Source organism: Eurypyga helias, unplaced genomic scaffold (assembly GCF_000690775.1).
Source record: "Eurypyga helias isolate BGI_N326 unplaced genomic scaffold, ASM69077v1 scaffold2169, whole genome shotgun sequence".
NCBI lineage: Eukaryota > Metazoa > Chordata > Aves > Eurypygiformes > Eurypygidae > Eurypyga > Eurypyga helias.
In genome coordinates this window covers 24,573-49,711 of record NW_010271177.1, presented here as the reverse complement: position 1 = coordinate 49,711, position 25,139 = coordinate 24,573, and the positions used below count along the sequence as shown (strand labels likewise).

Sequence of the window (25,139 nt, the reverse complement as noted above, 5' to 3'; positions counted from 1 at the left end):
ACGAAAACCTAAAGAGTAATAACAACGCCTGCAGGAAGAGAGGATTATCTTTACTGTGAGCAAAATATTGTGCCATAGCAACGTAAGGTGCTTAGGCCTACAGCTGTTTCACACACAGTATTCTAAAATGGTCAGATACCACACCATCTTCCAGTAAATACAATACTGGGTTTACCCAGATTAAAACCTAAAGAGTAAGAAGTTAAACAAATTATGAAACGAAATCAGCTACGTGCAATCCCCCTTAATAAATTTAATTTTATTGCTAAACTCATGGTTTTAAGTTGTTTATGAACTTGACATTAAACATTTTTATTAGATGAAAATCTTTAAGCTCAAAAGGTACTACCAGGGATATTCACATTATTCAAGATCCTCCACTCAAAGGGAAACAAGACTTAGAAATAAAGTCCAAGAGACATGTACCAGTCCTACATGGAAACAAAATTATTATTCATATAATGTTGACTTACACACATACTATCTTATTTTTAAGTACTGCTATCAGAAAGAAGAAAAACAGACACTTTCTCCTATTAATAAAAGATCAAGAGCAGTTCCCCTTACAGCTACAATGTGTTAAAGAGAATTTAATTAGAAAAATCATACAGACTTTGTAAACATATTGGTGAGTGATGATTTTTACTACTATTTATCACAAAAATATAACAAACGACACTTGGGAACACAGAATAGAACAAATTTATATTAGATTTTAAAAAGATGATTTTTATTAAGCACAAACAGCTTTTAATACATTATCAATACAAATAGGAAAACATCTGTTTAATGAATTTGATATATCAAAGATTTCATGGGCAGGATGCATACTGGCACAATAAAAATGATCTTTTTTTAAAGTATTTAAAATTATAGAGTCACCACTGTCTACACTGCAGGAGCTTTACCTACAGTCTAAAATTACTACATCACCTGGGCATAGGGGGAAGCAAAGAACTACAATTTCATAATATGGAACTCCTAACACTTTCATTAGCACCATTCAAAGCTTGCATCAGCTGTTTAACTAAGCAGCAGCTGACAGGTCAGGTAAAGCTTTACAGCAAATTTCAGTGCAAAGTTTACAGTTCCTTTTCATAAGATACTTGGAATCTATGGTTTCATAGCATGTTAAATAATTATGGCTTGATAGATGTACAGTGTTAAGATGCTGAGAACATTTACTCTGAAAAAAACATGAGACATATAATGGCCGTGGAAATGCATTTTAATATATTATGCCAAATTCTGTAATATGCAAACAACATGCTGGATTACAAAATGAAGTCCTATTATGAATTCATAGACAAGGGTCTGTATTAGCTCTCTGGGGTAGTGGCTTCTGGTTGTCTCAGCTGCTGCTTTTTCAGACTAACTAGCTTCATCTTCTCTCTAATGTGTTCTGCTGCAGAAGCCATATCACTTGGGCTCCCAAAGTACTGCTCAGACCTAAAAAAACCAACCAAAAACACAAACCACAAAAAGTTATCAGTGAAAAGTAAGAGAGCACATGAACAAACACATGAATGGCACATAAACCCAAAAAGGAAATAGAAAAATAAGCTTTTTTTCCCTCTTGAAATTTAAAAGCCACTTTTAATAGGCTTTGGAGGGTCAGTGATGAGACTTGACAGCAGATCTCGATGAAGTGATTACAAATATGAAATGACCCTTTTAAACCCAAGAGATTCTCTCAATGGCAGGGTGCTGTTCTGTAAGCGCAACTAGATACTTTCCAGCACTGTTTTTTACCTCCCTTCTCTGACCACCTCCCAGGTCAGTCTGGCAGTTTGGAGTACTATGACAATCAAGGAAATCTGTCTGTACGTGAATTCTGAGGCTATACAATTGCTGCATTTTGGAAGGATGCTGTGTATGTGAAGTCAGCCACATGCTGTCGAATTATGTAATCTATCTCAAACTGAAAAGAGCTCATAGCTGTGTAAGTTCATTTCTCCCATTCAAATACAAAAAACCAAACAGCTGAAATGTTAAGGAAAGCACTAACCAAGCTGTCAGCAAAAGGAAGATTTGAACAGAATACATGTTTCAAAACAGGTATTAAATCTAATTACAAAGCATGGAGGTTGAAGATTTTGGAAATGATGGTTGAAAAAAGGACTTCAGAAAAAGTGGAGAAACAGGCATATGTGGACAGAAAAGTTACTTCGCACAGGAGTAGACTAGTTTGACCAAGGAACCTCAAAGATGGACTGCACAACTGCACACAGTTGTAGGGGCAGGTGCTTTTCTTTATGCAGATTAGAACCCCTGTGCAGGAGAGGGAACAGTGACCTAGACTTCCAAGAAGACACCAACAAAAGTGTGAAGTGGTGAAGAGGCTGATGAGGACATCTCCAAGCATTTTACGACCTTTTGTGTGTTCCAAATTTTTTTTAAACTGCTTCTACCAATGATTGAGCCCTTTGCAAATTGTTTAAATGCTTCAAAAAGAATGCCTGGGGATAAGCAGGGGAACCTGGGATTTGGGACAGCTGAAATCCCACTTTTGCAAAGGGGGACATGCAGAACTGCTGAAATGCAGAAGGGTCAGAAACAATGCTTGAGATTCAGTCATCCCAAAGTACAGATGTGTATATAACTATAGGAGCATTGTGTTAAGAGCTCAAATGTCAGCATAGCAAGCATCTTCTTCCATGAGGAGCTTTCCCAGGTTCTAATGTTTGTTTTCACTTTAATAGCCTATTTGCAAATTACATCTGTTTTAAGAATAAATAACAGTTGCTACTTTTGATCACTAAAACCTGCTATATAAAACTTATACCAAAATACTTCAGACATAACACACTTCTTGTGTTGTTTCAGGGGATATTTTTGTTTGTTTGTTTTTGGTTTGGGTCCTTTTGTGTTGGGGTTTTGGGTTTTGTTTGGGGTTTTTTTTCACCTCACAGCACTATTTTCAAATACACTACTGAAAGGGCAGTAAAAATCCACTACTAGTTCTGGGCCTGGGTTTATCTTCATGGGAAGCATTTCTTACTGAAGAAAACTATACTGCAATAGAGAGCATTGTATTTTGGAAATAAGACGACAGGAAATTAACTTTCATGACCAGCTTCCCATAACTGTATTTTTCAGTTCAGCTTCAGGTAACCCATAATGCAGTTGCCTGATACCATCTGGTAAGGTTTTCGACACAAATTCAAAACATTTATTTCAGATGTCATTCATTAGACTAGTTCCAAAGCTTGATTATACTCAGGTAGAAGAAATTAACTACAAGCTCAACATCACAACGGACAAGTTTATTTTACTGAACACAGAGAACTGAGGTTTATATTAAGGCCAAGATTTCAAATTCAATTTGCTTTTGTAGCTGAAGACAGCCACCTATTTTAAATTAGTATGAACAGATCATGAGGGAAGTACTGTTTTATTTCCTGAATAAACCAAATGTAAATTTAGATCTTCAATGTACTGGCTTAAGACTTCAGATACACAGAATTGTAAATAAATGAATCAAAATACCATGATTCTAATCTGCTACCTTTTTTTCAGGGAGAAAAGATTGGGACTGGTTTTGTTATTTCTACATACTTTGCTGGTCTAAGTGTGCAAAAAACTAATACTTAATGTGAAAAAGTCACTACTTTGAGAAAGTGGGCATGTTGTCTTTGCAAAGTTTTAAATTGCACCTAGCTGCTGTGAAAAGATGGGAAAGAATTTTTAATCAACATTAGTGCAGTGCCACTGTAATTTCAGCAACAAGCACTGAGGATTCTCCTGCATACAAGGCTATTACGAAACTTGACTAAAAGCATATTCAGAAAGCACTAGAAAAACATTTTGCATACCCATCGGGATAAACTACAGGCACTGTTAGTCTGTCCAACAGCGATTTCCCAACTGCTTCAATTTCATCAAATTGCTCCACTTCATTAAAAGCTTCAGGCTGCTCTGGACATTCTTGCAAAATCTGTTTCAAAAAAAAAAAGTAAGTAAATGCAGAATAAAGTACACAATGGATAGTCTGTACTTAAAGTGCTATTAACTGGCAGAGCAAAGGCTCTTTCAGGATCTTCACTGCCACATTTATATGAGATCAGTTGAAATATCCATCTAATTCAAGAAAGGAAAATATCGATTGAGCTATATTGAGAAGATAGTTCAGGGTACCAGTGTTGTGTACTAGGAACTTATACATTACTTTGAAGAGGGAACAAAAAAGAAAAAATAGTCTTGCGAGGCAATACTCAACAAATACAAAATGCATAACAGTAGCCTGCATCATCAAACATACAAGATGGCTATAGAAAATAGAAGAAACATGAATAACAAAGGTCCTCTTACAAGCCATTTCAAAACTAAAATCCACATTTGGCACACAACAGGTGGGATTAAAAAAAGCCTGAACACAAGTGTTTCCGGATGGGACCGGGACCCAATACTAGTACCTAGTTCTATATTTTCTTCCACTTCTCCCTCAACCACTTTTTTCCAAAGTACCATGTACTTTAACAGCATATTTTCCTCACAGACTCATTAATATGTCACATTAGTGCCAGGAGAATTATGTTCTGAACAATTATTTTTTCAGCTATCCATTTACTGATTTTAAACTTGCAATTGCCTAATAACATAGCAATTAACTACTGCAATAATGAAAGAATGCTCACAATACAGACTGAAACAATCAATTCTGTAGGAATTTATGACCCACTAAATTCTACTTTGGCATCAGCCAAAACTTTTTTCAGGTGTCTGTGGCAGCACAGAGGATATATTTCTGGTTTTGTGAACCTCCATCAGCTCCCAATACCTAAAAATCCAAAGTATTCTCCATTAATACAAACAAGAAATGGCAGGGGGGTTGGAACTAGATGATCTTTAAGGTCCCTTCCAACCCAAACCACTCTATGATTCTATAAGAAATTAAGAAAAGGAACATATGAATCAATTTTGCACCCATGCTCTCCCTCAGTGACAAAATTAATTATATTTTTACCACGTGGAAGGTTAGCTTTTTTGCAGTTACACGCAATTCTATTGTCAATATTAAAAGATACATACTCTAAACTGCTCTTCTAAAATGTATTACCTCCCAGAAAGAATGATTCCTGAATGAAAAGGCCCTACACCTCACACACTTTACATTAATGGACATTGTCTTGTTTTCAGGCATTTGAAAACTTTCAACATTCCCCTCCTTCAGCAAGCTGTTACTCAACAGCAAGTACTCCTCATAACATGACAATTGCTCTCCTCTGTAGCTCCCAGCATCATCTAACTGGGCACAGTGACGAAACACTTGGTTTTAACAGTTTGAATACCAAACCAAGACAGAGGTGTGCTTTGAAGACAGCATGGTTCAAAGCCCTCTAAGTGCAAAACACAAGATGCAGCAACACAACATGCATTGATACTAGTGAGAGTTGCATTCATTTACACAGACTGAGAAGGCTATCACAATCAAAAGCACACAGCTTAAAAGGCAATACTCCTTTTAACTCTTCAAAGATCTTAAATGACCACATAACTTTCTATTATAGCTTACACAAAAACAAAAATCAGTGTTCCTTGTCTTTAAGAATTGCAGTCTGAAACACACAAGAAATGCCAAGATCAACATCAGAGCTCTCCTCTGAAGAATTAAAAAAAAAATTCTTCCCAGCCCAAACTCAATGCACCTGAACTCCAAGGCTGCTGTTCTCATTTTGCTAAGCAGGCCTTTACCAATATAAGTATGCAAGCAATAATTGCATTAAGTATTGAAATTTACAATCAGAAAAATATGCTTAAGTTCTTCTTTCTGCTTTTTCTTTAATATTTTATAAAAGGAAAAATTACACACTGACAACTTCATTTTTCTTACACTGTGTCTGCTTAGATTTTGATAGGAAATTTTTCTTCTTAAAACCACAATGCTCACCTTTTCAGCGTTTGAATGAAACGCAACAGCCGTTTCCAGCCGGTGTACTCTTTCTTCAGAAGTTATTGTAAACTGTTTCCACACTCTGTTCAGCCTTGGAAGCGTGTCCCCCGAGGACCTTGAAGTGCATCGCAGGGACTGGCAGAGGACAACAGTTGCCTGCAGTAACTGTCTCCCATAATCATAAGTACTCTAGAAGTTGGAGGAGATGGGAAAGAAAGTACACAGAAGAACTTTGCATTTAACTTGGCAGCTAATTAACATCTTAAAATGACAGCAGACAAGTTTATGAAAGCTCCTCAATTTAGGTCCAAAAGGTATATTGAACTAATCTGGTCTACTAGAAAACAATGCTGAAGTATAAATGAAATTGTAAGAACCAAACAGTGCTTTTGCTCTTTAAATATATATATATATATATATAAAAATAACCCCCGCTGTCTAGCATTCACACTGGCAAAAGAACAGAGCTTCCTGAAAATTTCAAAGAGGTGCTTGGATCTTACATGGAACACTCGATATCTACTGCCAAGATGACTGTCCCACTGACTTTACTGTCACCATGTTTGTGGTCACCAGCAGTCAGGTACATTGTGGCACATTATTGTAACTGCAAGCTACCCTCCCGTCATCATCAGCTCTAATTCATCAAAAGAGAAAGTCAGTTCCAGTGTTAACAGGTGCCGTTCAAAACCAACACATCTGTTAACTACATGCCTGACATTCCTAAGAGCAGTATACACCTGAAAAAGCACCTGGAAAAATTCCAACTTGAACGCTGTCTGTTCTTAGGCGAAACTGTCAGATGTACCTGGCATCTGCTTGCAGGTGTGCAAACATGCCCTACAGCTTCAGTGAATTTCACTAGACTCTTGCACAGCAGGATTCATTGGCTGGCTGTTACACTCAAGAATTAAAGCTGTCAGTTCAACCTCTAACTCTGCTAGTGCCAAAACTCCTTGTACTGTTTCATGAAGTACAACACAAAATAGCCTGAAACAAAGTGGCTCATCCATATTTCAGTATTTCACTGCAGTCGTTCAAAAGTCATTTTAAAGACTGAAAAATATACCTTTTAAGAAAGTCAATGTGAACTTTATGTTTTGTGGTTTGCATTGACTATATGAAGCACATAAACTAAGGTAGTAAATTGCAGCATTACCATTGCAGATGGAACTTCAAAATCTCATTAGGCTCATCACCAATTCCAGCAATTATGATTTCTTCATTCAAGCATTGAGGCAAACGATGAAGACTAGTAACAGCTGCTCCATGACTGTCCATACAGGTACCTGTTCTATACAGATCATCTGAATCTGCACAAAACCCATACTGCTAAAAAAAGAATTCCTTTTACCTGTGCAACATCAACAAATTTTCGATGTTTCTCTAGTAAAACTTTTGTTTCTTGAGCATCATCTCCCAGTCGGATGTGTGTCTTCAGCAGAGCATCCAACAGTTCACTTAACCATTCTACTGCCTTAGAAACAGAAGTTAAAAGAATAAAAACCAGTAAACTAAAAAGAAATTAATCCAGAAGCGTGAAGTAACCTCAGGACTACCATATTACTTTAGTTATGGAAAAAAGTTAAAAGAGGTATCACAAACTGGTAGACCATGCATGCCATCACCAAATATGCTATTTTCGGTCATTACTATATCCTTTATTTTCACTGCAGAAATTCACCAAGTAAAACTACATTTTAAAGTGACAAAAATAATACTGTAAAACTATCAACACACATAAATTTAACCAGTGGACTACAAAGACCAGAATGATGAAATACTATAGGCATTGCCATACCTGAGCAGCATCTTCTTCACATTTAAATAACTGTACCATCTGAAGCATCTTCAGTCGCCGCACATCAACCATATCCTCACACCTTAAAACAGTAACACAGAAGGACTCACCAACACGTGTACAGCAGACAATACACAGAGTTTGACAACAATATTTTCAGTGAACAACATTTAATGCAAGAGTTCATGAAAAGGTGATGAAAGCATTTTTTGTGCTGCTCAGCTTGGCCAAAATATAAAATGGCTTGCATAACAGAAAGAAACATTCAATAAACAGAACTGAATGCTACAACTGACCAAAATTGTGTTCCTAATGTCTCCCAGTATGGCTAAGCTATAGATAGTAATATCAGCAGTAGCTACAAGGTCTTCCAACAGCATTGCAGGTTCCTTACTTTGTTGCACTGGTAATATTTGCCACACAGAGGCTGACATGGCTGAGACAGAATTTATCCTCTGAGGTCTAGGTGATGACTGGCCTAGACCTGAGTTAATTCTGAATCACACACTGAGCTGGTGGCAGTTTTCTTGGTGAATAAAATGAGGTTTATTTAAAAGATGTTAATACATCTTTCCATTTTTCTTTTTAGCTGATTAAAGGCTGTAATAATTGAACCCTTATATAATTATGAATTTGCTATAACTTGCAGGAAGCATTTCAAAATCTAATTCATATAAAATCTTATTCTCTTGTTCTGAATTAAGCACATTTTGTAGATCTTTCTCTAGTTATAATTAAAAAAAGAAATACAGAAATACAAAAGATGCTTGGATTTGGGAATATGCTACAACAGTTCAGGGAGGGAAGCTTCCTTTAACCAAAGATAAAGTAAAATGGTCTCTTTAAGATAAATGTTATATGTGTACACACACAAAAATATTTTTATATACATATAAACATATATATGTAAATAAACTTATATAAAGTGACCTATTAGCACGCAAAAGTCTGAACAACTTGAACTGTTGTTACCTTTGTTTTCTAAGCTGCATATCTTCCATCACTCCTTGGATATGGTCCACATTTTCTTTGTTTTCAATGGTCACGTCTTTTCCATAGGCCCAAGATGCCTGATTAGATATCTGATCAAGAAGACTTTGACCCTTCTCACGCAAGCCTTGCAAGCCTAAGTCTAAAGAAAAAAGTAAAACAGAAAAGAAGTCAGTAGTCACTCTTGTACATTTGTGGTTTCCTCCCACCCCTCAGAGAGAGATGAAATGCAACAGAATCTGAGAACGCTGGAAAGCAAAAAGTACATTACAATCTGTCTTACACTGTCCTTTCCAACTTTTAATTTTAAGTGAGCATTTGTCTGTATTAACAAAGAGCTACGGCTTTGCTGTTTTATCACTGGGCACATAACAAGAAAAGGAATAAAAGGTGACAGCAAGTATTTACTTTTCAGCATATAAATAGCTAATTAATGTCTTTCATCCACACAGCTGCACAATACCTAAAATATATTATCACTGCTAAGCAGCTGTAGTCTAAATGTTCTTCCACGGCTGGCAGAAATTACACTTTATAATACATCTGATATGGCTGATACATTTTTCTACACTGAAAAATTCCAACCCTTAGAATCAGTTGTTACATCTATTATTTGGCAGCTCTACTAACTGTTTCCTTAAAGGAATAACAGTTTGATGCATAGACTACCATAGAATGGTTTGGGTTGGAAGGGACCTTGAGGACCATCTAGTTCCAACCCCCCTGCCATGGGCAGGGACACCTTCCACTAGACCAGGTTGCTCAAAGCCTCGTCCAGCCTGGCCTTGAAGACAGCCAGGGATGGGGCATCCACAGCTGTTCTGGGCAGCCTGTTCCAGTGCTTTACCACCTTTTCAGTAAAGAAATTTTTTCCTGATCTCTAATCTAAATCTACCTGCTTTCAATTTAAACCCATTACCCCTTGTCCTACATATATTCCAATCATACATACTTTTACCATATGATTTTGCTTCAAAGCTTTTTTTCCAACAATATATGGGAATAAATGATCATTGTAGGTTCCTTCCAACTGAAATATTCTATTCTATATGCTTGATGTTGTAACAACCTTAAACGTGCCATTTATTAACATAAACATTCAAAGCCATGGAAAAATACTCAGTGCAAACATTCCAAAAACACAGTTGTTAGATTATCTTTTGGTCTCCAGAACTGACCTCTTAATCATTAAGATGGCTAAGCACTATATTCCCAATATACAAAAGATGATCAGGATGGGGGTGGGGGAGTGGGGGGGAGGTGTGCGGAGAGAAGAGTAATAGAAATATTTATTACATGTGAAACATTTAAAAGAAAAAACTTTTTCTAGATCATTTTTCCAGATCAAACTACTATGCAGTACAGGGCATAAGCAAATCAAAGGTGAAGCATTACATAGATAGGAATCCGAAGATACAGTATCTGTCTTTGTCTGCTGTTTTTTAAAGAGTGTGGTGGGATTACTGCTTTTTTTCTTGTCATGTATTCATTAGAGTGTGTGTATCTGAAATGCAGAAATACTTTGCTTACCAACACTTTTCAATTTCTCTTCCAGCAGCTTTAAAGTTTGTTGAATTGATGCTCCATCTGCTGGTGCTACATCTACACACAACATTCCTAGTAAACCATCCAGTTGCTGAGACAGCTAAAGTGAAAAACAACATAAATGTTGATATTTAAGTTTGAGCTTCAGATGGTTAGGTCTGCAATCTTCTTTTACATGTTTGGAAATAATTTAAAAGTTTTTTCTTTGCATCTATAGGAAATGAAAGTCAAGATGAAAGATAAATCACCTATCTGCCTATAAAATTCCAGTAGCAGATATTCCTAAATGGGGGAGAAAGAAGCCAAGATTTAAAAAAAAAAAAAAATTTAAGACAAGTACAGGAAAGGAATAAATGCCAATTTAAAAAAGAAACTGAGAAGTACAACTAATTGTGGTTCAATTAATGCATATTGCTCTAATTTTAAAAAGAAAAGAGGGAAGAAAAAGCAACTTTAAGTAACCGTTGTATTTCAAATGCTATTGACATGCAAGACATAGGACAAAGCACTTCCCTCCTAAAAAAGGGGAAATCAACCTTCTCAGTGTTTCAATTATAGTAAATGAAGGCATCACATTTTCCAAGTGACATTATATTTCCTCCCATCCCCCTAAATTTTCTCCAAATGCATACAATATTTATAATAAGGCAATAACACATTGGTAGGTGAGCCTGTGAAAAGCTAAAAGGAAAAACTTACATCCTGAGCAACACTGTGGAATTCAAGTGCTGCTTGTAATAGATTCTGCCTGAATTCCAGCTGACTGGCCTGCCGGTAGCACACGTCACTCAGCTGTTGCTGCAATGCTTTCAATTCCACAAGGTCCTCCTCATCCCCTGCATTTAGAAGAGCTGCTATCTGCTGATTAAGCTCAACATAAACAGCAAACCACTCCTACAAATGCAAGAAAATTAAGCATTAAATACCAAACATAATTCTATTTCACTTACAATGGCATACATCTAACTGCAAACTAATGAATAGACAGACAAACGAGAGGAACTTATTACAGCTTACACTATAATTATGAAATCTCACACAGGAGGAACACACATTCCTAATTTCAAAATCAACTCAAAAAGTGCTTATTACTTTTTAATATAACTGTAGTATAAAAAAAAAAAAAAGGTGCAGAACGATGGGAAGATTACAAGGCATGACTACTAGCTCCCAGCATAAAACTCCCCTTCAAACTATTTTACTGATCCAACAGAGGAATTTCACCATTTTTTAACAAAGTTCTAACGGTTACATGTCTAGAGTGCATCTAGAAAAAAAATACTACTGTTAAAGTGAAAGTAATCTCTGTCTTCTGAATAAAACAGAGTATTGATGTACAAAAATTTCAAAAAGATGCTTGGTTCTTATTTAAGCTAAGCTTTATAGTACTCAATTCAAAACATGTAGATTTGTTTTTCAAACACTTTCACTACTGAAAACATACAAAGGAGTTAGTTAGGCTGTCATGGTGGCCTATTTGCAAAAGAAACCATTTCAAACATTTAACAACTCTGGGAGATTTAAAAACTAATTAATACATCAAGATCACAGTCACATTTTGCATGATTAGATGTCTGTAAAGCAAAATATGTTTGTGCAACAGCTTTTATTTTGGCCTACAGTAAGATGACCTTCAAATGCCCTATGTATTTCTAATGCTATGGAATAGCACCACCTATTGGTCTGAAATAGCTGACTTAATTAGTATTCTTGTCATGCTCCTATTGGGATGTTTGCAATTTTTTTTTTAAATCATGCCTTCAGCTTTTGCATCATTTATTTACAAAGCATGCAAAATAGAGTATAAATATCCATATTCTGAAAATTTTTTTCTTTTTACCCAAAGCTGCTACCATCTGCTCACAGGAAGAAAGAGTATGAAAAGATGCAAGGAAGAAAAAAAAGAGTAATGAAAGAGTTAAATTAGCAATCAGCTAAAATTTTAAGAGCAGAATAAATCTCTCATCTGCCCCAAAAGGAGCAACTAAGATGACATAATATGGAAACATCATCCATTGTCACACATGTACAATAGATATACAGGGTCAACAAACTCAGTTTATACAACATAATTCATTATTACCTTTAGATACTGCACATACAAATCTGGTATTAAGTGTGATAAGTCAAGCATAATAGGAAAAGTCAAACAAAAATAAAATCTACATAACTGATTTTGTTCGGATTTTTAGCATTAAAGTAAGTAAACCAGTTGCAGTAATGGATTTTGGTCAGGCTAACAGTGACATTAAGAGACTGGCATGCCAGATATAGAAAGTGTGTTTCTGATCTTTTCCACAGGGCAAAGTTAGGCACAGATATACATGACAGATCAAAACTACGGAGAAAAGGCTGACCTGTACTCAAAAAGAATAGCTCTAATATATTGCTCATGAGTAAAACAGTCAGCAAATGAAAACAAAGAAGACAAAAAAAAAAAAAGCCATACCCAAAACCCCAAACAATAACAACCACACCAAAACAAACAAAAAACATCCTAAGAAAATTATTTTTTCATTTCAGAGTAAACTGAAGCAAAAAGTGACTGTCTTTAAAAAAATGAAATTTTTGCAAGTTTCTTCAAAACAGAAGTAACAATCAAAAGTAAATAGGAGAAGATAAAAGAAAGCAAGCATACAAGCTGTCATTTCAACTCCTAGGAGAGAAACAAATAGGGAAGCAATGAAAGAAGAAGAATACACTCAGCTATTATGAGATGTTTAAAAATCAACCCTATTAAGTTCTTAAACTGCTCAGCTACTTTCCTCTGTAACGCATGAAATCATACACTACACAAAGTTCCTAGATACTCATAACCAACACACATTGCTCATAACTGCATGTACTTAGAATTATTTTGCTACTTGAAAAGGGTATGTGAAATCTCACACTGTGCTGACTCTCAATCTCCTCATGTTTCTGTTGCAAAGCTTGTGAAGCTCTAATTGAATCACCTATTCCCCACTGCGTTCTTAGCTGTTCTGATCCTGGTCCTTCAAGCCAATTGACTACCTGTCAATAAGACAAAGATGACAAAATTTAAGTAGAGAAATCAATGACATAACAACTGCTATAAAAATATTTTTGTAATATAAGCAGAAATATTACAAAGTATATTTATGAAAGAAGTATCTTTTTAGGATCTGTAGAAGTCGTCTCATTGAATCCATTCACATCTTCAAAAACTTTAAGCAGAAACAACTTTTCATTAACCTTACCCTATCAGCTCCATGGAAGCAGGCAGCACCTAGCAAAAGATCTGTCACATACATACTTGTCATTTCATATTTCTGTCAATAAGAGAGCTTAAAACACACTTTTCTTGATAATGAACCTCTCATTCAAACAGGAGTGGTTTTTTTGCTCACTAAATTACAAGGTACAGCTGTATTGATCCTCACATCTGAGAGTTTACTCCTTATTTTGCTGAATATATTAACACTCAAGTACAGGATATATACTTATTCCAAAATTAAATTTATGCAACAATTTACTATTTTATATATAATTGTCTTTCAACTTGCTCTGTTAAAAAACAGAAGCCTCTTAGAGTCTTCATTGCCACATTTCATGGGATCTGCCTTTCTAGAAGTCTTTGCAGGGCAATACATATTATTATGAAACTATTTCATTTGATGTTAATATTCAAAATAAAGCAGAGTATCTCAAATTTTGGTTTCCTTATACACATTGAATTATCAAATGATACCTACAGCAAAAATTTATAATGAATTTTTAAATATTTAGAAAACAGAGACAGCAGTGATGAAACCTAGTGCAAAGGTCACTTACTACTGGAGTCCTGAAGTAAGGAAACACAAGAATACCCCCACATTCTGAACCTTAATGAAAAAGCATAGGAAGCCAGCTTCCTCTCTTTAATGTGACTTTTGTTTAAACAAAGATGACAGAACAGCTTCACACAGTTTTTCAGGAAATGCAATACAATACACAATGTAACACCATAACCACAAAGATAAATGAAAAAGGGACTAATTGGGCCATTTTCCTAGTGCTGCTAAGCTACACTGCAACAGTAATCAAGAACAACCACCACCATTACAGAAGGTTACTCAATTCACCCCAACTTTTAGTCATCACGTCTGTGTCTTGCTATTCACTTTTGCCCCCTCCCCCTAAAAAACAGCATCCTGAGTCTTCCTTACTTTTATAATTTCTAGGGCAAATTAAGACACTATAGTTATAGCCACTGAAACTGCTTGGCTTCGCACGCAGCCTTTCGTGTTTGAACTGAGGCGATAAGAGTCACTATGGGACCTGCAGAAAGAAGGGATGTTATTTTTATACAATATATTTTTAAATGGATAATGACTAGAATACTGCAGGCCTGACAATTATTTTTGTTAACTAAGATAAGAGAAATAACAATTAACACCTCTGCCTAAGGAGGGAAAAGACTAGAATGTATCAAAACATACAGAGTTGCTCATCAGCAGTCTGTTTAGAAGAATTGCTCATCAGAAAGCACCCAGAAATCGTTGTCATCTTTATATTGCAGAATGAAAGATGAAGGAAAGAGAAACACAACTACAGAATAGAAATAAGTGATAGTTAAAAAAAGAGGGTAGGATGTTGAAGGCACAAGGGAAGAAATGTATGTTATGGGCAAGAGGGCTTTGAGACAGGAGTAAGAACTAAGCTGTTCACAGTAGGCAGAAGTAGCAAATAGTGCAGGAACACAAAAGCAAGCCAGGAATGGTTAGCAATATAAGAAACTAAACAAAGAATGAAATAGGAATGTAATAATAACAAAAGCTAACAGGAAATCAAAACACACACACACACAAAAAAATAAGCAACACAAGGGGAAAAACTTTCTATATGCACAATAATTCCAACAGAAAATACTGCAAGTGTGTTATACTGCAACTTAGCCTCTATTGGTTTCCTCCAATCCACCATTATCTTACTTTTCTCTGTTAGCCTAATTTTCTCCTATAAACCAAAAGGAAATTAAATATATTTCTAGATTTAATAAGTTTTCCCCACATGTTTGTATGCCATTTAGAGAACTTCTAAACGCACTTTATAAAACAGATTAACTCTGTAAAAGACCAAAAAAATATTTCCTGTGTATTGAGACTCAGTTCACTTATTATATAGCATCCACAGTGCAGACAGAGCAAGCAAATAACTATTTCTAATACAAATATTGTAAAGTGAGGCTGATGTCCCAGTAAACAAGTCTATTCAGATGCATTATCAATGTCAGTTTGCCAAAGTATGTTATAAATTTCTTGCCAATCAGCACATCTTGTTCAACCACTATAACTTTAACAAAGGAAAAAAAATTCACCCGATTATACTCATGGCTGCATTCATTTGTTCTATATAGAACTGTTTTCATCTCTTACATATTTTTATCATTTTCAACTCAACATTTCAAAAGATGACATTTGCTTTTAATTTTTTTAAAAATAATAATCTGAATTACTACATAATTTTCACCTATTTCCTCAGTAGATTTATATTTTCATTGCTAGAAATAACAAGATTGATTAGTTTTTATCTTTACCCATACCTGGAATGCCATGAAGAGCAAGTAGTTGATTTGAACTCCTCATGCGTTAGAAATGTCAATGTTGAAAGGTTAAAAGAAATACCCATTCCGTTTTCTGCATATTCAAACTACACAGAAGCTTAAAAACATAAATCTAATTTCCAATAATAAACACAAGAGGAATAAATTAATTCCATTTCCTTGATTTTCTGCACTGAGACTCTGCTGAGGAAACGTTGAAAGTGCTAATTACATGCCTTTTTCCAAAGGACCAAACCAATTCATTATGACCTTTTACACACGATTGATTAGGAAGGTCTGCCTTTGTTCTTGTTGGGTAGCCTTGAAATACAGAGAGTTTAATCACTTCAACTTAGTTAAAACTCCAAGCATGACACAAATAAAGGAATAAATAACGGCTTATCTTCAGTAACAGGAACTAAATACAACACAGGCAGGGGAAGGTTTTCAAGTCTCAAGCAAAATTACACTCAAATGTGTCTCATTTGTGAGCATTCCTCTCTGCTTACAGGTCAGGTATTGCCCCTCTGACAATGTAATGGTACAGTGCCACAGTACACAACAATGGGACCAAGAAGTTTCTTCAGTGTGACAGCTACTGGGCACATTTCTAATCACCTCCACGTATCAGAACAGTCTTTAGAAAGTCACCATGGTAGCCACAATGTAAAGTATTACGTGAAACTTAAACACGTTGCAGTTTGAGGAGTGAAAGGGCACATGAAGCTCACTTCTGATTCTTACTTTTGCAGGAAAGACAGTCTGAGACTTGAGCTCAAACCTCCACCTCACAGTATTCAAGAACAACTCCAAGCTTACCTGCATTACCTTCTGCTGAATCTCCTCTAGTTGTGTGCGCTTGCTACGTTGTCTGCAAACTTCCTGGTAGCGAGTATATTGCTCTCTGAGTGAGTCTAGTAGCTTCATCACCTGTGGCTGAGCAAGTAGCTCATCATCCATTGGAGACCAGGACACCCCTCCATCTGAGCCATTGAATCGGCGCTGTTGTAACTCAGATAGTAACTCGTGACCTTTAAGAATACATAATGATGTGCTTAACTTAAATTCAAATACCAAGCAAAAAAACTATTAGTAAACATGCCTACTTACTAATGCATTGCGTAGGAAAATAGCTGTATTGTAACCATTTGGTGGCTACTGAGACAAATTCATTCTACAAGGCCAACATACTGACATCATCTAGAGACAATGTGTTCTCAAAAATAAGCTTAATCATGGTAACACTGTAAAGATGTTATCAGGATTATTAAAAATTGTATTTAAAGAGACATTTGGAGTTGTTCCATTTATTCCTTAACTATATTTTTTAACACAAAGATGATATTAATTAATAAGCTTGTTACATGTGATGATGGCTAAGGTAATAATTGTGCCCTTGGTGTTTTCACTTGAGGCTTAAAAATGAATTATGTTATTTATTGACCAAAATTATAATTTTTTTAACTTACTATACCTGTCTGCAATACTGTCTCAGGATCAACTGATGGAAGGAAGTTCAAATCTATTGATCTTGAATAAAGTAACAAACACATTATTAATAATAATAATAAATTTATTAAAGTAACAAACATTATTAATAATTTGTATTAGAGTAGCACTAAAAACTTCAACCAAGTCCAAAACTACCTTATGCTGTTATGTATTGTTCTCTCCTCACTCAGTAACATTCTCACTTTTTCAACTCACTGTAGAAGTGCAGATGTATGTACAGAAGTCAAATGAGCACCCATCTACACACACACACTGATGAATTCTGTAGTGTATGTTATAAAATTTCAGAATTTCTTTACACATTTCAAAATATTTAAGGCATATTTTCAATATTGTTTGGATTTCCAATGAAATTTTATAATCCAAAAGCATTGATTTCAAAAAGTGAATCACTCACCTCTCTTTTTCTTGAGTTCCTTTATCACTTCCATTATTAATTAGGGCAAGCTCATCCAGTAAGGATGTTGATTCTTTCGTGAACTTTTCAAATACCTAAATAAGAGGCAGGCTTTAATTTCAGAAACGGAAATTATATACGTGACACTATTGAAGGCGTCAGTGCAAATTTATCCACTAGTTCTATTAGTACACTTCAATCTTTACACAGTGTAATCATTTCCCAACATTCAGATGGTAAGGTAGAAAGAGTAGAAAACACAGTTTTTTGTTCAGGGAACACTTAAGAGCACTAAGATTCCTTCAGGAGATAGTGTACGCTCATTACAACAAAGATGGACTAAAATTCTGAAATACTAAAAAAAATTTAATATTTCTGCAAAATCTGTAAATTCTTACGGACATATTTATTCTCCATCTTTATTTAAGCCTTTAAGTAAATCTTAAGAATAATGCTAGAGAATCAAGGCATGTTACACAAGCATCTGACAGCTCACTTGAATGGATTAAAATAACTTGCTGAAGGTTACAGCTTTTAATCACTACTAGTATGGGCTATATTGTAATGAATAATTAAGACAAATAAGTAACTAAGAAAGAAATAACCTCAGTTTCTTTGAATACAGGGGCTTCTGATCTTGTGTAACAAGGTCTGTATTCAGATGATGCCTCTGTACCTGACTTCTGAGGGTTGGTTTTGGGTGTTCTTTTGGTTTTGTTTTTAACAGAACTGAGCAATGATCAAGTGCCATACACGACATGTGCAGTAACTATCAGGTCTTTTTGGTGTTCATAAATTATTAATAAAGAGACTGTAGATAAACCTTCCTTAACCTATCAAGGACTTCTTAAATTTAAGGGAAAACCACAGAGGACATGAGGTAGACAGCTCTCAAAAACCAGTTTATAAAAGTGGTTTATAAAATACAAGCTGAATTCCATTTTACAAAAGGAAAAAGAAAAAACCCCTATAGAATTAAAATGTATAAAACAATTGTAAACTATTTTTCAGCTAGTACCTTAAACTTTCTGCCCTCTTGTCTAGTTTCAGAATTCAGGAGCTGAAGGAGGTTCATCATTAATATACAAAACAAGTGAAACAAGGCAAGAGAAGAGAAACAGGAGAAAAATTTGCAGTTGTAGTCTGAACCAAATATAAAGCAGAGGTTCCACCTAGAGTGGAAATACTGTCCTCATGAATTTTTTGAATAAGTGAGTAGAAGCCCAATCTGTATATACTAGATAGAAAATGAAGGACAAACAAAATATTAGATTTCCCATCCATCCCCTGTGATGAGGCACTCTCTGTTTCAGGCAAAGAACAAGACACCTTGCCCTAATCCACAGACACATAGAGACTATGCAAAGACCAGCAGTAAAAAAGCTGCACAGCAGATGATGCTCTCTCTGCCCTTGGATCTGAACACACCGTTTGCCAAGATTGAGCAAAAAAAAACACCCCATGGTACGCATGGTGTAAGTCCTCAAATTTCTGGAGGGGAAAGTACTGCTCTGAGATTGGCTGCAGGGTTATGTTTGAAGGCTTTGGGCAGTTGCTGTTGGGACACACTGTGAAGTAATCCTTGTCCAGGATTCCACCTGGAGATCCTAGATGGAGATACACATTTTAATAACAGATTGCATGGGAAAGGAACATACTGTGTCAGTGAAGATTAAATATTGTTTGGAAAATGCAATTTAAGTAACTGAAAAACAAGTATCAATGAAAAATAGGTTAAAAACCGTCTGGAGTGCTATGCGCACCAACAGTTGCTTAAAAAATGTGTGTCTCTTATTGGTTTAGGGGTGTATTTGCTCCTGGACATTTACTCTGTCTCTGTCTACTTGGGAAACTGCACTGATAGGTTTTAGTGTAGTACAGCTTAAAACCTGGCTCGCAGTCCACAGGAAGCAAGGCCTAAGAGATAACCTCTGAAGATCTGCAGAGTCCAAGTATTTCCTCCTCGTTTTGGATTTCGCTTAGCAGCAGCCAAACAATTTCCCTTTGTAGCAACTATACCATACACTCAGGCTCTTCTAGAGTGAGGGTCTAGAAGAGCTTCATTAAGGAACTTGTTGGTTCACTGAATTGATTACATTAGGTTTATCATCTCTTGAGCAAATCCAGTGTCAGTTATCGTAACACTATTCATGCATTTGAACTGCACTATTACACATCTGACAAGTTCTAGACACTTTGCAGTTCCTACACAAATAAAAATTCACGGCTCAGGAATGAGACACTTGGGGGGAAAAAAAAAACCCAAAACACCAAAAACCACCACAAAAAAAACCCCAGAAGACTAACCAGCCTCTTATTCAACCAATCCATGTGATCATAGGTGAGAGTTCCTCCAAAATCTTCTGTTAGTTGGCATGGTTCTATGTATCGAGTCAGCTTGTTAGCAGATACTAAAATAACCTGCAACAGTAAAAGAAATTTTAGGTACACTTGTAAGTAATGTTTATATTTTTCCTTAAATACCTGAGAAGTTAAGTGTGTCCAGAGGTACTAAGCAGATTTTTCTGTGATTCAGAGAAAGTGACTCTGTTACTGCTGCATATTTAAATGAAGTATGGGTGGCTGCAATTAACGTGGGCCTAAACCAGGCAGGTAATTTTGATAGGCATAATACCGTAAGAGCATCATCTGTACCATCTTGTATATTCATAAAAGGAAAAAAATATGGGGTTTTGGATATCAGTTTTCTTGGTGGTAACTGATGTTTCTTAAGTCATACATGACGCGATCTTTTTTTAGTGAAGATAGTAGCAGAATATCACACTGCAAGGCACTTAGTATTGTTATTGCTCTTTTGCAATACTTCCAGCCCCAGAGGTGAGTTTGTGCCATAAAAGTGACTTGCTCAGCAAGACTTGTATCAACCATACTCTTCCCATCCCATGCGTGTTAAAGCAAACAGCTTAAATACCTTAAGGAAGGAATCAATATATCTGGACAGATGGTAGGCAGGAAAGAAAAATCTTTGCTTCCCTTCCCACTTGATCCACCCACTTCTGACAACAGTGACAACTAGTAAGGTGACAGTGGTAGTATGTTTCAAAGACATGCTGTTTGCTGCTGACTAGAGTCCCTACCATCACCATCTGTACGCAGTTCTTTTTAAAACCCAGGAGTGGTAGCAGCTCTTATCATTGCTCTATTCTGACCAGAGAACATGCTTTGTACAACATTGGCCTGTTAAAGCATTGTTAAAATCTTTACAGAAATAACTCAGTACTGAACAGTATTGAAGCACTGTATTTTTGAATCAAATAAAAACAACCTTTAAGAACTGCCAAAAAACCCCATGTACTGCATAGTCTCATGCTTCAGTTGCTAAATTCCCTTATTTCTCAGAAGTGAGACTACAGTTACTTTTTCTAATAACATGATTTTGACTCATGCAACAGTGCCACTAACATTTATCTTTCATAAGAAGGGAGCTTTGAATACTGTTTATACAAAGCTGACCTTTCTCTTTACATCATTTACTGGTTTTTGCAATTATTTTCATTGATCATCTGCAACAAAAGAGAGGCAGATGTCAAGATCAGAGGGGAATTCTGGATATTCAACAGGACATGCAAGAATGCCCCCAAAACATTAAACACATCCATCCAAACTTTCTTTCTGGAGGGAAAAATTAAAAAGCTCTTTAATACAAATGTCAGACTCAAACCCAGGAGCTATTGGAAGATAGGATGGTGTCAAATTTCACTAACAAGGTGCTTTTTCTTAAGTGTATCACAGAAGCCACACGACTGAATCTAAAAAGAAGCAGTTACTTTCTAAAAGAACAACACACATATCCCTTGACAATACCAAACTTAAACATGTGAAATCTAAGTTTATGTATTAATTTTCATAGCTTGGTATCACTAAGTAATATATTCCAGTTCTGGAATAAACCAAGAAAGTTATCTAAACAAATTGGATGGCAATATTCTACATCATTATCAGAGCAAAACTCTATACTGGGAAATAGTCACAGAAGCACCATAAAGGGACGTAATCTTATTTTTAATCTCAGGAGTAAAAAGGTCTTAAAAATCAGACTTAATTTAAAAAAAATAATTGGTGTCATGTCTCTGAAAAAAGTCTTTATTATTAACTGACATTTACACAACACTGTAAACCTAAAAATACACTGAATTTCACAGAACAGAAAAAACTCAATCCTGACCAAATCACTTATGAAAACAAAGAAAATAATTCATTACACAGACATATCTATATTGCTTATAATTTGTTAGTCTGGTTCTGGTATTGCTTTTTTTTGGGAGGTTTCGTGTGGTCATGTCCTTTGTTTGTTTTTACACTTTGAGCAACCTAGTATACAACCACCAAAAAGTCTGACAACGTTCAAAATCCTTTGTAAAGAATTCTTACCAGGTGTGCCCAACTACCAAAACGTTTATATGGGCTGAAAGTGCATTCCCAACGTGTGCCAGTTTCTCACTTATTTTAAATAACCCTCATGATCATGTGGGTACCAAGTAATGCTAGTCATGAAATTAGATGCGTCTATAGAAACATATTCTAAGAGTAGTAGAATGCATATATTATATACACTATGAGTTGTTTGATGCTATGTAAAAGTGACAGAAATGCAACTAATGGCAAGAATATTTATGCATACAATAATATATATAATGTTTAAATTATCTATTCTGATTTGTTAGATTGCAACTTAACTGACTACAAATGTAGCTCCTCTAAGGGTATATGAAAGTATTTACTCAATAGGAACAGAACATGACTGCTTCATATACTAATTTTAATAAACTAGCATCAAAATATTTAATACTTTCATTTACATATTGAAACATAAGAATCTGTCATTCATAAAATATTTTTAAAAAAGAACACTAATAAAGCATGCTAAAAGCTGATCATACTTATCTGTTTGTTGATTGGTAATTTTGGACAAATTTCATTCATACAGGCATAAGTACAGGGGTTTTTGTTCTTTTCCCAAAAATTCTGCCAAGAAATACTGGGAAGCCCAGATAACTCACAGCCTGGTTGACAGGTATAAAAAACTGAATTCTGACAAATTCCTTTGGACTCAATATTAAAACTGTTTTCTCAGTGGACTGATTCTTGATAACCTGTTATGCCAGCATCTTACGTATCCAAACAACTTTCAAAAAACATGGGGAAAACTTCAATGAACAAGGAAAAGACTTTGTGAAAATAAGTTTGCACTTAAGCCAGAGAAGAAATCCAAACCTTGAAAGCCTAAGTTCATTTTTCACACTATACAGAATGCAGCTTTCATATAAGAAACAGCAACGTTTTTTTAAATTAAGTGTGAATCCTAATTGTTTTTTGAAGCACAGACTCAGCTCCAATTTTTTTTGCACAGATTCAGCTCCAATTTTTTTTTTTTATTATTTTTTTTTTTTTTAAGTTAGCTGTGCTTATTCTCCACCATACTCAGCTGCTTGAAAAGCTTAAATACAGCCTCAACTACTCTCCTGGTGATTTTTCAAGAAAAGCTATGGCATTTCAAACAGACAAAACTGTATAGCTGGTCATATATCTGATCTGACAGTAATTCATTGCCACAGAACTGTAAAGCAAAGACTTCCTCTTCCCTAGAAGAATAACCCTATTGTTTGATGATAAATATTAATTCAATCCATTTTTTGAAACACTGCATGATTAAACACTGAGTAAGATAAAGTGTAATTTGTTAATATGGGACATTAATCTATACAGTGATCATTTGCTTTAACATTACACCAAGAAATACAAGTTAAATATTTATCCAGCCAGTATCACACAGAAATCTGGCATATTAGATACCCAAGTGCAGCTGGAAGAATCTAGACATATACTGGACTAACCAACAACTCCACTGCCAGTGACTGCCCATCTCACTTTCAAGTACTCTTGGTTTTGTCCACTAATTCACCTTCCCCTCCAGGGCTCATGATAATAATTACCACACTATCAAGAGACTAATAGATACACAGTCCGGTATTGTCCAACACCTCTTCTTTAGGACTGAATTTAGAACATGATGTAAATGCAGGCTTACATACTCCAACTCCAAAGGGACAGTTTACTAATTTAGCCCAGGTTTTTAAAAGAAAGGACCCATTTCCTCCAGTGTTAAAACAGCAGCAACAAAGATACATGCAGATGATGAGAGATATGCATTTAAATAAACATCAGTTTGATAAAAAATTGGAACATTCTTCATTATGTGGAGCAGTACTCTGCTTATTAGCATTATTCTTAAAAGGTAAATTGGGGGTGATTGTGCCACAGTTAATTTCCAAGCAGAATACTGAGAGATAAGATACAAAGACACATGTAGTAACAATAGTTAATTTCAAAACACAAGAACAGCATAAAACCCTCTTGTAGTAAACACAGTAGAAAGTCCTGGATCACAGAGTGTTTTCAATGGCACCAAAAAAAAGCACATATAAAAGGGTTTGGGGTGGGGATTTTTGTATTTTGGAACATTAAGGATTGCTATAACCGCATAAGAGGCCTTTAATCACTTTCAGAATAAAGACCATTAGCCTAGAGAAAGTAAATATCTACTTAGGTATTTACCACTTAGAGAAGAGCTACTTTACATGAATTGGGATCTGATATGAAAAACTGTGGTCTAATCACATTAAGATTTAGCCTTTCCAGTTTTTTTCTTAAACAGTTCCCATACTTTTAAAAAAAACCCAAGATTTTACTAGCTTTCCTCAGCTACATAAATAGGAAAAAGATAAGTCAGTTAGCTAGTATTTCTTTCAGAGCAACTCTGGTATGCAAGTATATGGATCATAAAAGGGTTAATATGCAGGAAAAATGTGGTATTTAGTATATTGGGTTTGCATGGCAAGGTCTTGGTAGCAGTGAGGCTAGAGACGTGGTTTCTGTGAGAAGCTGCTAGAAGCCTCCCCCTATGTCTGACAGAGGCTCCAAGACAGACCTCCCATGGGCCAAACCCATCAGTGACTGTAGCAGCACCTCTGGGATAACGTGTTTGAGAAGGGGGGTGGGGAGTGAGGGAAGACCTGGCCTAGAGAAATTGCAGCCATAAAGAAATGTAATAGGAACAATGCAGACACCAAGGTGAGTGGAGAAGGAGGGGGAGGAGGTGCTCCAGGCACCAGAGCAGAGATTCCCTGGCAGCCTGTGGTGCAGACCATGGTGAGGCTGACTGTGCCCTGCAGCCATGGAGGTCATACTGGAGCAGAGACCTACCTGCAGCCTGGGGAGGACCCCACGCCAAAGCAGAGGGATGCCCGAAGGAGGCTGTGACCCCGTGGGCAGCCCACACTGGAGTTGGCTCCTGGCAGGAGCTGTGGCCCCATAGAGAGAGGAGCCCAGGCTGGAGCAGGTTTGCTGGCAGGACTTGTGACCCCACAGGGAGCCCAGGCTGGAGCAGGCTTCTCCTGAAGGACTGCTCTCCACAGAGAAGGCCCGCACTAGAGCGGTT

At 36.0% G+C, this 25,139-nt stretch overlaps 1 protein-coding gene across 1 annotated transcript in view; it reads right to left on the bottom strand.

Annotated features, from left to right (window-relative positions):
- Positions 1–708: 708 nt before the first annotated feature.
- The window catches only part of SESTD1 (SEC14 and spectrin domains 1), a 38,857-nt gene continuing 14,426 nt past the window's right edge, over positions 709–25,139 (bottom strand). Inside the window, exons 5-17 of the mRNA XM_010158693.1 lie at positions 19,988–20,101; positions 17,681–17,775; positions 17,246–17,301; positions 16,591–16,802; positions 13,119–13,241; positions 10,929–11,123; positions 10,215–10,329; positions 8,667–8,826; positions 7,695–7,776; positions 7,248–7,370; positions 5,891–6,082; positions 3,816–3,937; positions 709–1,449 (exon numbers count right to left, since the gene is read on the bottom strand). Of these exons, the coding sequence (XP_010156995.1) occupies positions 1,320–1,449; positions 3,816–3,937; positions 5,891–6,082; positions 7,248–7,370; positions 7,695–7,776; positions 8,667–8,826; positions 10,215–10,329; positions 10,929–11,123; positions 13,119–13,241; positions 16,591–16,802; positions 17,246–17,301; positions 17,681–17,775; positions 19,988–20,101 (1,719 nt within the window). The 3' untranslated portion in view covers positions 709–1,319. The remainder of the gene's footprint in view (positions 1,450–3,815; positions 3,938–5,890; positions 6,083–7,247; positions 7,371–7,694; positions 7,777–8,666; positions 8,827–10,214; positions 10,330–10,928; positions 11,124–13,118; positions 13,242–16,590; positions 16,803–17,245; positions 17,302–17,680; positions 17,776–19,987; positions 20,102–25,139) is intronic.